General features: G+C 43.7%; 1 protein-coding gene across 4 annotated transcripts in view; it reads left to right on the top strand.

Annotated features, from left to right (window-relative positions):
• The window catches only part of Slc35d2 (solute carrier family 35, member D2), a 33,074-nt gene extending 19,536 nt beyond the window's left edge, over positions 1–13,538 (top strand). For 2 of the 4 annotated variants that reach the window (XM_006517373.4, XM_006517374.4), the window contains 6 exons: positions 1,419–1,521; positions 2,739–2,831; positions 5,046–5,113; positions 10,498–10,576; positions 11,449–11,531; positions 12,162–13,538. In XM_006517373.4, coding sequence (XP_006517436.1) covers positions 1,419–1,521; positions 2,739–2,831; positions 5,046–5,113; positions 10,498–10,576; positions 11,449–11,531; positions 12,162–12,264 — 529 coding nt within the window. In that variant the 3' untranslated portion in view covers positions 12,265–13,538. The remainder of the gene's footprint in view (positions 1–1,418; positions 1,522–2,738; positions 2,832–5,045; positions 5,114–10,497; positions 10,577–11,448; positions 11,532–12,161) is intronic. The other 2 variants (NM_001001321.3, XM_006517372.4) reach the window with 2 other exon arrangements.
• The last annotated feature ends 2,036 nt before the right edge of the window (positions 13,539–15,574 follow it).

The following is a 15,574-nucleotide window of genomic DNA, read 5'->3' as shown; positions in this document are numbered from 1 at the left end:
TCCTTGTGTTTTTGTGACAATAACTTTACCAACAGAACTAACTACCTGTTCAGCCCCCAAGAAAAAAAACTATAGACAAGTTGAGTTTAACACTTTGTTTCTCAAAGGAATCATTTGCAAATCTAGACTTAGCTCCCTCCAGCGATTCCTCCAGGCAGTGTTTATGAACAAGAAGTACAACTAGGTAGATAGATTAACCAAAACATGCCACTTGGGCATCAGGTAATTGAGAACCAAGAGATACAAGGAGGCTTTGCTCTACCCTTGGTGCCTAACAGTTGGGTTTAGCCTCCCTTTGTGGAAGTGGCCTTCTCCTGGACTAACCAGAGCAGCCGCATCTACTGCTGAACAAAGACATTTGGCACTCAGAGGAGTCTGCACAATTAAACTCTAACATAACCTTTCCCTGCCACTGCTTCCTTGTGTGTTTCCCGCTAGGTCCCAGTTTGTCTTTGGCACTGAAACTTTTGCTTAAAATATTACATAAACCTCTGTATCCAACTGTTTAGAGGCTCATTTTTTCTGTGGATTACTGTGCATGAAAAATACTAACACAATTTGTATTCCTTTTTATTTGTCTGTGAAGTTAGCAGTCCCCAACCAGCGAGATGCAATGTTACTATGTTATTATGTACTACAAAGGGGTATTGTGTGAGCTGCAGACCCTCCTGGGCAAGTGTAGTAAAATCCTGTCTCAGTAACAACCAAGTAACCAACTAGTTAGCTAGCTAACTAAATTCACAAGCTCCAGGTATTCATCCCAAGAGGGTGTATGAAAGGTTTGTCTTCTGACAACTTAGATTATGGGGTAAGCAGGAAGTGTGGGTGGGCGAATCACATCTCGGGACATAGTTGTCTGCCTCATCCAAATGTCATGTCCCTTCGACATTTTTATGTTAGTGCTACTAATTTAGGAGGGAAATTGCTGAGGTGCTCAGAGTCCTGGAAGGAAGGAAGCTTGGAAGGCTTGTATAGGCACATAGGGCATGCTTCACCCTTTGACAGACAGGGAACTGTCTGGGCACCAGATGGAGGTGTCACTCCCAGGCTGTCCCCTGGGGGTGGCCCTGCTTATAATAAACAGGGCGCCTGGTGGGTGGTCAAACGGTGCCCTCAGGACAGCCAGGGCTCACTAATGATAGTGCCAACCTATCAGTTAGCAAACAAAGGGTTTGCAGTTAAAGCTAGGCAGTTCAGGTCCCCAGGTCTTAAGCTAAGTGTAATTAAACGGAGATCGCCTGATCAGCTGTCTTGTTCTTATCTGGGAGGAACTGGAGGAGTTACTGCTAGTGGGAGAATAATTTGCCTAAGAAAAGATGATACTAGCACTGCACACAGATCTGACCAGACCACAAGCAAGTTCCGAGGTCAGCTTGAGAATGTCTTTATAACTCTCCTCTTCCTGTTCTCCCTGCCAGCTCTGACCTCACATTCAACTTGGAAGGCTACATTTTTGTATTCTTGAATGATATCTTCACCGCGGCAAATGGAGTTTATACCAAACAGAAAATGGACCCGAAGGTACCGGACCTTCCCTCCTGCAGCTTTACCCCCGTGCCATCTGGCTCCTGGAATGACATGAAAAAGGACAGTGAGCGTGTTCAGTTGGCGTGTAACTCGATGCACGTCCTGTGATCTAGAAACTACTGATTTCTTCTTAATTATCTTATTTGCATGAGACCTTGTTATTCTTGCTATTGCAAGAAAAAATGTCACTATTTTAGATGTTCAATCAGTATGTATATATATGTGTGTGTGTGTTTGCTTTTCAAAATGTACATGAATATATATGTGCATATGTATTTGTGAATATATGTGTATGTACATATGTATATTTATATACATTTTGAAAAGCAAATCCATTGTTTTAAAGCAGCATCATTAATGACCGTGACAGATTCAGAAGGAGGTGGGACAGTGCCTGTAGATTTCCAGCTGTGAGCTTCGGAAACTCACAGGCCATTACGCCTTTAGACTTTCATTTCTCCAAATGTGTTTCCTCATGAAGTGAGGTGTCTGGCGGTCATTTGTCATGTCCTCCAGTACGAACCACCTCTTCAGATCGCAAGCTGTCGGGGCTGCCTGTCGTGCTGCCCCAGACCTCACCCAGCCCCAGCTGTGACCGGAAGCTGTCTGGGGTGAGCCAGCATATGGGTTTTTGTTCTGGGCTCTTTGTGCTTTGTGAGGGAGCTCTCATTGACTGATGGGTGCTTTTCTGTGAGCTATTTTTAAAATCTGTATGCCCATTTGTTTCTTTGAATGGTGACAGTTTTACAAAAACAGGTCCATTGCCTTCCTGAAAATACAATATGTCACCCCCCCCTTTTTTAAAGGAGAAGTGGGTGGTCACTTTAGTAAAAGCAAACATGATAGGTTCCTATTCTTTAACGGATGGAGCAGATGTTTTAAAAGAATTAGTTAACATTTTAAATTTCCATTATCTCATTTCAGATTTGCTACTTTGAATAACGTGCTTAATAGTGGAGTGTTAGAGATGGGTAGGGCCTCAAGCCTTCTGTTTTCATCCATTGTACATGTGCTTGTTGGTGTTGAACAAATATTTATTCCAAAGTTACAACACAGTGCAATGGTCCATTTTACAACAGACATGGGCCAAAAGTCTTACAGTACATTGCCAGCCTTTTAAACATTCTAATTGTGCATAAATAGACAAATCAGCCCAGAAGACACGATACCTTAGAGCTCTAGAGTTGAATGCAATCTTCTTATTTTCACAGGAGCTGGGGAAATATGGAGTGCTTTTCTATAATGCCTGCTTCATGCTCATCCCAACTGTCATTATTAGCGTCTCTACTGGAGACTTTCAGCAGGTAAATATGGCCCGTGTTATAAACATGGTTAAGGTAGGTGAGGCCGAGCTAGGTGTGCTAGGGTGAGTGTGTTCAGTGTGTCATTGACTTTGTTGTATTTTTTTACTTTGTGGGTAAATTGAGAGTTAGACTCTTTGTTAGTGGAGAAGTAATTTATTAAATTCTCATATTCTAGGAGAACTTTGCCTCCTGATGTGGTGCTAGTTCACCCACTGCTTGCCCTCTCTGGCCTCTTCAGTTTAGACTCTAGAGATTTAGGCAGAAGCTCTCTGAATTGAGCGATTACCAGGCACTGAAATTGCAGATGGACTGGAGAGCTTTGTAGAATTATTATTTAGAAATATATATATATAACTAGAATAATACACTGAAAGATCTAAGAGCAATATCCAGGGCTGGGGATGTAGCTCAGTGGTAGAACACTGGCTGGCATGCACAGGACTGTGGGTTTGATCCTCAGTGCCACAAAGGGGAGTGGGGGGATCAAAGGACTTTTTTTATTCCTCTAAAATGATAAAATACAAAAGCTATAATGTTTAGAATACAATTCATTTGGGCTGGAGAGATGGCACTTGCTGCCAAGCCTGATAACCTGAGTTCCATCGCCAGGAGCCATATTACATATCGAGAGAGCTGATTCTGGCAGACTGTCTGTGAGTACCGTGTGTGTGCTGTGTCTAAACCACATACCTACACCACACGCACGCACAAATGTAATAGAAAACCTAAAGATAAAATATGAGTATACCTTTACTAAAGTATTAGATGGCAAGAGATGACCAGAGATGTAGATATACACTGTAATTAGTAATGAAAATGAGGGAGAGTCCCTAGCAGGTAAATGTGATCTGTTTTCACTCGGCAACTATCTGAAATGTTCACTGAATTACTCCAAGATCTTTTAGCTGGTTGCATGACTGAGTCCATTTTAGATTATGAACTAAATATGATAAAGAGGGGAGTTCATGTACACTGAACTAAATACACTGGAAGCTGACGGATAACACGGAGTGAAATATTCTCTCTCTGTCATTGGAGGAAGAATGAATGAGTCAACAGGGAGAGATGGAAAGGCCAAAGTTTTTGGTGACTCACTACTCTGGGAAGTGAGTCCTGGACTTTGGACTTACAGTCGGTGGATTATTAACTGTGGGAAATGAAGTCAGAGATAGCAGCCCTTCTGTTAACAAACCCCAGGTCCTTGGGAGATGCTCATTTGACCTTCCCTCTAGGAGGCCAAAATACATGTAGTGTGTTGCAACTGAGGGAGAGGGATTTTAAAATATTGATTTTTTTTCTGATTGACCCCCCCAAAGTGCAAAAGATTCATAATCTAGCATGCTTTGTATATTCTGTTTCTTCAAATGTTACCAGTATAGATTCATTCTTAAAGATAGAAAACTAGTGTTTATTAAAGTGTGCACTGGTGAAGAACATATGTATTTTAAGAAATATTACTAAATAACCCTCTCTGGGTTTATGTTGTCCAGAGTAAATAATTTTTATTGATTGTTTATATAAATACTTCTAGCTCTTGGTTTTTAACTTATTACAATTTGGTTATTTAATTATGTGTGTGTGTGTGTGTGTGTGTGTGTGTGTGTGTGTGTGTGTGTGTGTGTGTGTGTGTATAAGGATGTTGCCTTAGTTAGTGACCAAGGCAACTCTTATAAGGACAACATTTAATTGGGGCTGGCTTACAGGTTCAGAGGTTCGGTCCATTATCATCCAGGCAGGAACATGGCAGCATCCAGGCAGAAATGGTGCAGGAGGAGCTGAAAGTTCTACATCTTCATCAGAAGGCTGCCAGCAGAAGACTGGCTTCCAGGCAGCTAGGATAAGGTTCTTATACACTTATGGTGACACACCTACTCCAACAAGGCCACACCTCCAAATAGTGCCACTTCCTAGGCCAAGCATGTACAAGCCATCACAGATGTACTCATGACACGCTGCACATAGGGAATCAGAAGGCTACTCAATAAGTAACAGCAAAACCTTTTTATGATGGAAACTTTCAAACGTAAAGGTTTGGAAAGTAGTACAATAAGCCCCTGTTTAACTAGTTATTGATATTTAATGCATTGTCTCTTTGATAGAACTGTGTAATTATTGTCAATGCATCAATGGCACAAAAGGTGGTAAGGTTGTGCTAACTGGATTTAAGCTGAACTGTCACTAACCGCACGATGGATCTTTTCTTTGTCATCACAGGCCACTGAATTCAGACACTGGAAGAATGTCTTATTTATCATACAGTTTCTCCTTTCCTGTCTTTTGGGGTAAGAAACTGTATGTAAGTGGAGAAGTCGGTTGATGGTATTTCTTGACAAGTCAGATCTAATTTGTCTGCCTGTCTCTTCTGCCAGAATCCTCTTTCTTGTGTTTCTCTTGACTTTATCTGGGCAGGGCACCCCTCCCCTGTACTCCCAACACACACACAAGCCCTGCATTTGCAGGCTCTGTTGGTGCTGGAAGTACCGACTTTATATCCTGGTGGGTCCAAACACTTCAGTATCACAGCTATTTACAGAGGTCAGAGAGAGTGCTGGGTCCCCTGGAACTGGAGTTACAAGGTGGTACAGTCATCATGAGGGCAGTAAGAACCCAATCCAGGTCCTCTGCAAGAGCAGCAGGCGCTCTTAACACACTGAGCTGTGTCTCTGGTCTCTGTTACCCCTCCCTTTAGCTTTATTGGATTTAATAGTTATTCTGGTGATGGAGTTCTTAATTTAATTTATTATTACTCTCTCTCTCTCTCTCCCTCTCTGTGTGTGTGTGTGTGTGTGTGTGTGTGTATGTATCTGTCTGTCTACCCATGTGCCACAGCACACGTGTGGAGGTTCAATCTTGGATTTGACACTTAACTAGCTCTGGGTCTGTGGACAAGCTGCTTAGCCTCTCCGAGCCTCATGCTGCTTTATCTTTGAAATGGGAATGTTGAGCTCAAGAATCACATTCATGGGGCTGGGATATGCAAGCTGGAGGATTTAATTGTAAAGTGGACTTGGGACATACTAAACATATAGAAGGGGGTCAGTAAGAAATGCTAAGCTGTGCACTGTGGAGTACGCCTGTAGTTCCGTCACCCGAGAGGTTGAGGATGGAGATTCTTAAAGTTCACAGCCTGACTGAGTTAGAAGGAGAGGAAGAAGAAACAAACAAACAAACAGAAACAGCCTGAGTTGCAGTTGTCCTGACTCCCACCTCCCAAGTGCTGGGATCACAGGGTCACAATGCCACACTAAACTAGTAATGCTCTCTCTCCTCTTGAACTCCGTTGAGCTCTGCTGTCTGCTTTCTTTTCACGGACTTCGTCAATAGTTTTTCTTCTCTTCCATGTACTAACCTTCTATTATTAAGTTTTAATTCCAAAGCCCTGTTAGAAGAAAGTCCCAGCTTTGGCATGGTGGACCCTCTCTAAGATCTACGCCCTTGTAACAATGCCCCAACCACTTCTCCACAGCCTCAGAAGTCACTCTTCAGGATGGCTGGCCACCAGCTCCTGCTGTTCACTCAGCAGGCAGCTCAGGGGTAGTGTCAGGTGCTTCCCAAGGCAGGAGCCAGAGAGCCAACTGAAGCCTCTTAGTTGATGTCACCACTTTCAAGTTTGTATCCCAAACTTCTTTTTCTCAACCTCCAGACCTCTATTGGATTTACTGAAATTATAACCTTAAAATACAATATATTTAAATTTTTTTCTTTACAATTTTTCTTAATGTTTATTCATCCGTGTGTGTGTGCGCATATGGGTGCACACACACACACATGCATGCTGCCTTAGTGTGCATGTGGTGTTTGTTCTCTTCTATCATATTGATCCCAGGGGTTGAGCATAGAGTTTCAGGCTTGGAGGCAAGGACCTTTATCTGCTGAGCTGTCTTACTGGAATTTACTACATTTTTAAATAAGCTTATTACAAAGCCAGTAGAGTGTTGAAAGGGCAGGTGTTTAATTTCCCTTTGGGTTATGGTGAGGTTAGACTAATCTTCTGGAATCCTAAATGTGTGACTAAAGGTTTGCAAACAGGTTGTGGGGGCTCAGTGCTTCAGGAAGATGGGATAAACAACGGAGCTCAAATAATCAATGCCTGTATGCAAGGTAAAACGCAGACGGAGCTGCAGGCTGGCTTGAAAAAGGCCACCATGCTGGCCACCATGCTAAGAGATCACAGGTTCTAGTTCACTCCTTTTACAGCTGAAACCCTAATCTGTTCCTAACCTGTCCCAGGACCTTTGATCTCCCCAAGGAAGCAATATTCTCCTTAATAGAAACACAAAGGTATCAGACTTCCCAACTCAGGGTATCCAGAGTTGTTTTGCATCTCTCTCTCCCCTGTGTGTGTGTGTATGTATGTATGTATGTATGTATGTATGTATGTGTATGTATGTGGGCTGTGTGTGTGTGTGTGTGTGTGTGTGTGTGTGTGTGTGTGTGTGTATTAAATGTCCAAAGGTCCACAAAACAACCTTGTTTTTACAGACAGGGTAGATGTGGCCTGGAAGTTGCTGACTCAGCTAGGTTGGCTGGCCATCCAGCCCTAGGGATGCACCTGTCTCCCAGTGCTGGGATTATAAGTACACCACCATGCTCAGCTCTTTTTCCCCCTCTACATGGGTTTTGGAGATTGAACTCAGGTCCTCGAGCACTGTACCAATTGCATTCCAGTGTTTCCAGAGCACTGCCTAAAATTGGGTTCTTGAGACCCCCTTCCTCAGGGCCAAGCCATTTGCTAGAGCATCTTGTTAAATGTGCAGACAAACACTAGATACCCTGAGGCTTGTTATAAAGGATAGTTCTAAGGATGCAGATGAGCAGTCAGAGTCTCAGGAGGGTGGACAGTGGAGGTGGGGTGCTGCTCGCCCAGGGATCGGAAAGTTCATTCTTGATTCCCTTCTTGTAATCCAAGCGCACAGTTGTCATGGCGTAGACATGGACTGCGGTGTGAAGATGCAATTGAGCAGACAGAGTGTGTTCTCATGCTGATGGACAGGATGGGGAAGTCTGGAAAGCCTTTCTGTTCAGACGCTTCCTGGTCTCTCTCTCTGTAGCGTACTTTCCTCAAGTCGTTGGATCCTGCCTTTCAGAAACAGGGCTCTTATGGTCATTTACAAGACGAGATCAGTCAGAGAGTTTATGGCCAGCTCCAGGTCAGAAGTGGGAGAAACATGAAAGGCTATACCTCCGAGGAGGAGGTTCTGGTTTCAGTGACCTACCTGTGACTGTGGGCATGAGCCTGGAATCCAAGATGAAACATGCGTGGTAACCTTATGTTAGTTGCTTTTTTCCCTCACTGTGACAAAGCAACTTCAGGATTCACTTTGGCTCACTGAGAGTGCAGTCCGTTTGGCAGGGAAGGTGGCAGGAGAGAGGCAGCTGACACTTTGTATCCGCAGTGAAGCAGAGAGAGGTGAATGCTGATACCCAGCTTACTGTTGCTTTTTCATTCCGTCTGGGATGGAAGGCGGTGGGATTGTGCTGCTTCTGTTTGGGTGGGTCTTCCCTCTTCAGTTAAACTTTTCTGGAAACTCCCTCCCAGCTATGCCCAGTAGAATTTTTCCATGGTGATCCTAAGTTTAGTCATGTGGACAAGACTGACTGCCACAGTACCATTACATTCAGTAGCAGATGTGTAAATTGGTTTTTATTGTCTAAAGGTGGGTACTGCACTCAACTATGTGCTGGCATGTGTTGCATGGAACTCAAAAATATATAAATAAATAAATACAAACAGAAACCAAGTGATGAGATTTCCCATGTGTGGGGGATAGTTTTATGTCAACTCGATACAAGCTAAAGTTATCTGAATGGAGGGAACCTCAACTGAGAAAATGCTTCCATAAGATCTGGCTATGGGACATCTTCTTAATTAGTGGTTGATGTGGGAAGGCCAAGCCTATTGCAGGTGGGGCCATCCCTGGCCTGTTGTTCTATAAGAAAGCAGGCTGAGCAAGCCATGGGGAGCAAGCCAGTAAGCAGTATGCCTCCATGGCTTCTGTCTCTAGGTTCTTGCCCTGTCCTGACTTCCTCCATGATGAACAGGTGAGTGCCGTGGAGGCCTAAGCTGAGTCGTCCTTCCCTCCCTAAGTTTCTTTGGTTGTGCTGTTTCATCACAGAAATAGTAACCCTAAGATACCACGTATGGAATTCATGAGGGCTCTTTTAGATCAATATCTTGGTCTTATTCAATGCCCTTAATAAGTAATTATCTGTATGTAGAAATGCTTCTTTCAAAATAACTTAGTGTGTATGTGTCCATGTGTGTACATGTGTGTTGCAGCCATAAGTCAATATCAGGTATCTCACCTATCAATCTCTGCCTTGCTTTTTGACATGCGATCTCCCACTGAACCAAGAGCTCTCTGATTTGGCTAGACTGGGCAACTAGCAATCCCAAAGACCCTCAGTCATCTATCTCCTAGTCCTGGGATTACATGTATGCACCATCCAATCTGGCTTTTAAAAAAACCAAAAAACCAAAAAACATGTGCTCGAAAGTTAAACACTAGTTCTCATCCTTGCCTAGCAAACACTTTACAAGTTTAACCCCATTTAAAAATAATTTTTATTTTCTCCCTCTCTGAGGACATCTAGTGGGCACATTGAGAAATGCAGCCTCTCTATCTCCAAACCCTGTGTTAGTCAGGACTGGGGTTCATTCCCAGCAGCTCCAGTTTGTTAGCCAGGATCCCCTTCTCTAGCTAAGCACAGGTGATGAGTAACTGTCCTGGCTGCCCATACTTCTGGCAGATGGTACTGAGATCTTGGGGTCCCAGTTACGGAATCTGCAAGCAGGCCAAAGTGTTTTTCAACGTGGCCTGATGGAACCTGGGTTTGGGATTTTTCAGCAGAAATAAAAAAGAATATCCATGCTTGTCCTTGTGGAAGGCTGACCTTAAGTTTGGAAGCCACAGGATGCAGCTTGGCGTACGCTGTGTACTCTGAGCTCCTGCTTAGGTGGTGTGGGTCAGATCACCAGAGTCAGGCAGAGCTGCACTTGGTGACAGGAACATAGGGCTGAGTGTTAGAAACTGACGCAGGGAAGTAAGTAACATTATTCATTGAGTTCATTAAAATTATAACAATTGAAGGCACACATTATGTATTTGGGACATGGGTGGTCTCACGTGACCTAGGCTGGCCTTGATGCAGCCAAGGCTACTCTTTAACTCTCGAGCCTCCTGCTTCTAGTACTGTAAGTCCAGTGCTGAGATGATGAAGGGCAAACAGTACCATGTGGGGTCCTAGAAACAGATTTTTCTGAAGTGTCCAAGTTCAGCATTTAAATATTAGTACCTCATTTACAAAACTAGTAACATTTCTATAAAAGCAAGGACACTTGGCAGGCATAGTGGTGCATGCATGCCTATAATCCCAGCACTTGGAAAACACAGGCAAGTGTTTCTCTCTGAATTCAAGGCCGGTTTTGTCTATATACATGAGTTCCAGGTCAGCCAAGGCTAGGTAGAGAGATCCACCCTCAAATAAATAAAATCCTTTTCTTTCCCTCACTTTGTGGACACACCATGAGAAACGCTTATGCGCAGGCTGAACCTCCCCCCACCCCGTGTAAAACGCCCAATGACGAAAGTCTAGATCTGGGTTCTAGAACCTTCATGTTACCCAGAGCAGGCCGGCGCTCACGCTCTCCGTCTTCTACCCTCAGGTTTCTCCTGATGTACTCCACAGCTCTTTGCAGTTATTACAACTCAGCTCTGACCACAGCGGTGGTTGGAGCGATCAAGGTAAGAGATGGAGCCTTGCGCTTAACACCAGGGTGGGAACCAGATGGAAACCATGTGCTGAAAGCTACTTTTTGCTGAGGCTGTGACTCTAGGGGGCGCTGTGTAACCCTGCTGCTGATCTTGAGTGAAGTTGCTAACCCCCAAAAGAAAGTGTTTTATTACTTTAAAATTGGAGGCAGGTGAGGGCATAATTTGGGAAAAACAAGTAACAACTGGAAAGAAAAATCAAATATCTGTGATCACTTCGTTATCTGGAATTAGTTTTGCTGGGAGGACCTGCCCACTAAGAAGACAAATCCTTCTGAAGGAATGTTTTTAGTACTTCCACTCTATGATAAAGCAGTGACATTGGATTGGTAGGTTGGTGCAAAGGAGTTTGTGTCTGCCTGTGTGCATTTGAGGACACAACTATTGAACAGAGAGTGGTGGTGGTCTGAATTCTAGTCCACACTATTTTTCTCTTCACGTAAGCTCCTAAAGTGAGTGAGAAAACCTTACTTGCTCCACCCGGTGGCTTCCTCAAATGGCTTGCATAGAGTTCTACTTAGAACTTAGCTGCCTGCCCTATTCAGGTTAGGGGTGATAGGGTTAGAATTTGGTGTGCCAGTGATGATATAAAGATGGAAGCAGCAAGCAAGCAAGTTACAGCTGTACTGTCCCACCTATTGCCTGGAACTCGGGGAGGGTGAACAGTACAGTTTTCAGTAACTACATTTTAGTTATAAAATGTATTTGCTTATAAAGCCATATGTCATTAGGTATTCCATGCAAGCCTCTATGCAAAGTAACCCAGCATCAGGCCTCAGGTGTCACGTGTCTGCCTTTGCCCTGAAGTTCCTTACTCTTCAATGATGAGCCCCCTCTCTTTGCAGAATGTATCGGTTGCCTACATTGGGATGTTGGTTGGTGGAGACTACATTTTCTCCCTCTTAAACTTTATAGGGTTAAATATTTGGTAAGTGAGACTTTTAAATGAACTCACAGTAAATAAGGGATTTAACATGATCACTTGGTATATAATAAGCAAAAAAATCAAAGAGAAATGGTTTTACTAGTTGCCACGCTCAGGATGGAACCAGGGCCATGTGCATGCCAGGCGAGTAAGTGTTCTGCCACTGAGCTGCATCCCCTGCTCCAGGCCTGTTGTATTTGTGACCTTCATTTTTTTCACGTGGTCTCTGGGGACATGTGTCATAAAGAATCTCAGGGCTTAGGCCTAAATTCAGTTCAAACATCTTCCTCCCACTGTGTGGATCTCATTACCTGTAGCCTTTTGAAGGGCTGCGTCTCAAGGATGCTGTTGGCACCCTGATGTTTTTAAACACACTTTTGGGTTCTAGGCCTGGGTGTTAGTTGTACAATCATTACACTTTACTTTATCCAGTAAAAATCGAGCACTCGCTTTCTTTTCCTGTCTCCAAACATTTGCAGAGAAGAAATTTCTCAATCTACCTACCAACCTGTGAGGGAAAAAACCCCCAGAGATCTTAATAGTTGTGTTGAAATCAAGCTGACTGCAGTTATATTGTATTACATTAACAGTGCCCATAGGATTTTTTTTAACCCCTTTCTCTTCTCTCTTCAGCATGGCAGGTGGTTTAAGATATTCCTTTTTAACACTCAGCAGCCAGTTGAAACCTAAACAACCTGTGGATGAAGAAAGCATCCCTCTGGATCTGAAGAGCTAGGCTGAAGACAGAGTTGCAGGCCTAGGCTGGAAAGAGCAGCCTCAGCAGGAGTGGGTAGACCAGAGGTCCCACACATGGGGCAGTCACCTGCTTGGTCAGAGCACAAAAAGGAATGTCTTCGAAATACAAAGAAAGCTACCTCACACGTCACTGCACAATGAGCCACGAGGAACCCACGACTCACAGTACAAAACCTTCCAACTAAGTGAATTTGCTAAAGTCATCCACAGGGCCCTCACTATGTGCTGGGGAAGATGTTTCAAGGGTGACTTTGCTTATCAGCACTGTGGCCTTAATTTTAAAGGCCTCATCCAAGGAAAAAGGGAAAACTTTTTGTTGTTGAACCATCTCTTTGTCTTTGTAAGAGTCATTCAGTTTTGAATGTGTTGGTATTTTTTTTCCAGGTCATTACAGTGAAATAAAGTCCTGTCTATATATGCCGCACAGTGTGATATTACAGTATGATAGAAAATAGTTAGTTATTCAGTGTCCAGGAATATTCCTGGGGTTGAGGTGTATAGAGTGCTCACTGTACTCAGGAGACAAATGAGTTTGATCTCTGCACTCATATAAAAAGTCAGGCATGGAGCATATCAATTATCTCAGCTTTGGGTAGCAGAGACAGACATGTCCTGAGACTCTGGCTTGCCAGCCAGTCTTAAATGGCAAGCATCAGGTTCAGTGAGAGACACTGTCTCAAAGAATAGGATGGAGAGTGACTGAGGAAGACACCCATCATTAGCCTCCGGTCTCCACATACACATGCACACACATACATACATGTGTGCACACATTACTCCATCTTTTTTTTTAAAAAGATTTTATTTATTTATTATATGTAAGTACACTGTAGCTGTCTTTAGATCTCATTACGGGTGGTTGTGAGCCACCATGTGGTTGCTGGGACTTGAACTCAGGACCTCCAGAAGAGCAGTCATTGCTCTTAACTGCTGAGCCATCTCACCAGCCCACATTACTCCATCTTGAAGGAACAACAAGATAGCCTTTTAAGGACAAGTGTTGGAAAAACTTTGCAAAAACCCAAAGCCATCAGTTCATCTCCGTAGTCTTAGACATTTGAATGTGTGGTCCCTGGTTGGGTGGCATTGCTGGAGGAAATGTGTCCCTGGGGTGGGCTCTGAGGTTTCAAAGTCTCCATCCATTTCAGGTTTGCTTGCTCAGTTTCTTGTTTGTGGTTTGACGAGCTCTCAGCTGTTCCTGCCACACTGATCTCTCTGGAACTGTAAGCCCAAATAAACTCTTCTATACATTGACTTGGTTATGGTTTTTGGTTTTTTTTGTTTTTGTTTATCACAACAGAGAAGTAACTAGTACAAATGGCTCATCTGTCTTGTTCTGCCCAGCTCCCTCCAGGTTTGTTCAAGGGATTTTGAAAGTTAGATGTGTGTGATAAGTACTTACAGAGTTAACTCCCCAGCCCTGCCAGCAACATCTAGGTTTCTAGAAGTAGAGCCAGAGGTGGTAGCAACTGAAAGAATGTTTCCAACTACTTAATACATGTGTGTGTGTGTGTGTGTGTGTGACAGAAAGAGACAGAGACAGACAGACACAGAGAGACAGACAGACAGACAGACAGAGTATGCACCATGACTATGGCAGTAAGAAGAAAACTTTGTGGAGTTAGCTTTCAAGTTCTTTCACTTTTCTGTAGGTTCTAGGGATTGAACTTGGGTCAAGTGCCTCTTCCCACTGCCCTCTTGTCAGACCAATGACAGCCTCACTGTGTAGTCTGGCTCTGTTGGTATGATGAAATACCCTGATAAAAGCAACTTAGTGGAGAAGCACTTTGTTTTGGCTTACAGGTCTAGGGAACAGTCCACTCTGAGGAGACAGTCATGATGGCAGGAGCTTGAGCTTGTCATGTGTCCATAGTCAAGGAGCAGAGAGCGATGGATGGAGGTATATGGCTTGCTCGCTCCTTTTTACAAAGTCTGGTACTATAACCCATGGAGGGGTGCCATTCATATTCAGAGTGGGTCTTCCCACCTCAATTACCTTAATCTAGATGATCCCTCACGGGCACGCCTTGTCTCCCAGTTGACTCTAGATCAACGTTGAGAACCAAGTTGACAATGTTAATGGTCTCAGAATCCTGTTTTGCTTACTTGCTCACCTGTTGACGGACCCTTGGGATATTTCCATCTTCAGGCTTCTGTGAATGATGCCACTGTAAATATAGAAGTACAAGTACATCTCCAAAGCCCTGATCACAATCACAGCACTCAGGAGGTTGAGGCCAGTGTGAGCTGTGCTGAGTTCAAGGCCAGCCTGGGCAGCATGCCTCAAAAAGTAGAAGATCCTGCTCTCAATTATTTGGGATTTATACATAGTAGTAGAGTTCTGATCTTATCTTTTTTCAAGATAGGTTTTTTTTTTTTTTTCTGTGTAGCCCCAGCTGTCCTGGAACTCACTGTGAAGACCAGGCTAGCCTTGAACTCTGAGATATGCCTGCCTCTACCTTCTGTGTCCTGGGATTAAAAGTGTATGCCAACATACCCAGCTGTAGTTCTAATTTATTGAGGACCTGATATATTGTACTTTTCCATAGCTACTGTCTCCTCATCTTTCACAACATACATTAAAAAAAATTTTTTTTATTAGTAACCATCTTTATAGAGGTTTGGCTTAGACCTTCCTTCCTTCCTTCCTTCCTTCCTTCCTTCCTTCCTTCCTTCCTTCCTTCCTTCCTTTCCTTTCCTTTCCTTCCTTCCTTCTTCCCTCTCCCTTCCTCCCTCCTTTCTCTCTCTTTCTTCCTTTCTTCCTCCCTCTCCCCATCTCTTTCTTCTTTCTTTCTTTCTTTCTTTCTTTCTTTCTTTCTTTCTTTCTTTCTTTCTTTCTTTCTTTCTTTCTTTTCTTTTCTTTTCTTTTTTAAAAAAGATTTATTTATTATATGTAACTACACTGTAGCCGTCTTCAAACACTCCAGAAGAGGGCGTCAGATCTCGTTACGGATGGTTATGAGCCACCATGTGGTTGCTGGGATTTGAACTCCGGACCTTCGGAAGAGCAGTCTGGAAGAGCAGTCGAGTGCTCTTACCCACTGAGCCCCAGCCCCCTCCCTCTTTCTTTCTCTCTTTCTTTCTTTCTCTCTCTCTCTCTCTCTCTCTCTCTCTCTCTCTCTCTCTCTCTCTCTCTCTCTTTCCTTCCTTCCTTCCTTCCTTCCTCCTTCCTTCCTTCCTCCCTCCCTCCCTCCCTCCCTCCCTCCCTCCCTCCCTCCCTCCCTCCCTCCCTCCCTCCCTCCCTCCCTCTTTCTTTCTTCCTTCCTTCCTTCCTTCCTTCCTTCCTTCCT

This window comes from Mus musculus, chromosome 13 (genome assembly GCF_000001635.26).
Source record: "Mus musculus strain C57BL/6J chromosome 13, GRCm38.p6 C57BL/6J".
In the NCBI taxonomy this organism is placed as follows: Eukaryota; Metazoa; Chordata; class Mammalia; order Rodentia; family Muridae; genus Mus; species Mus musculus.
The sequence above is the reverse complement of the archived record's forward strand: the minus strand, read 5'-3'. Positions and strand labels throughout refer to the sequence as shown.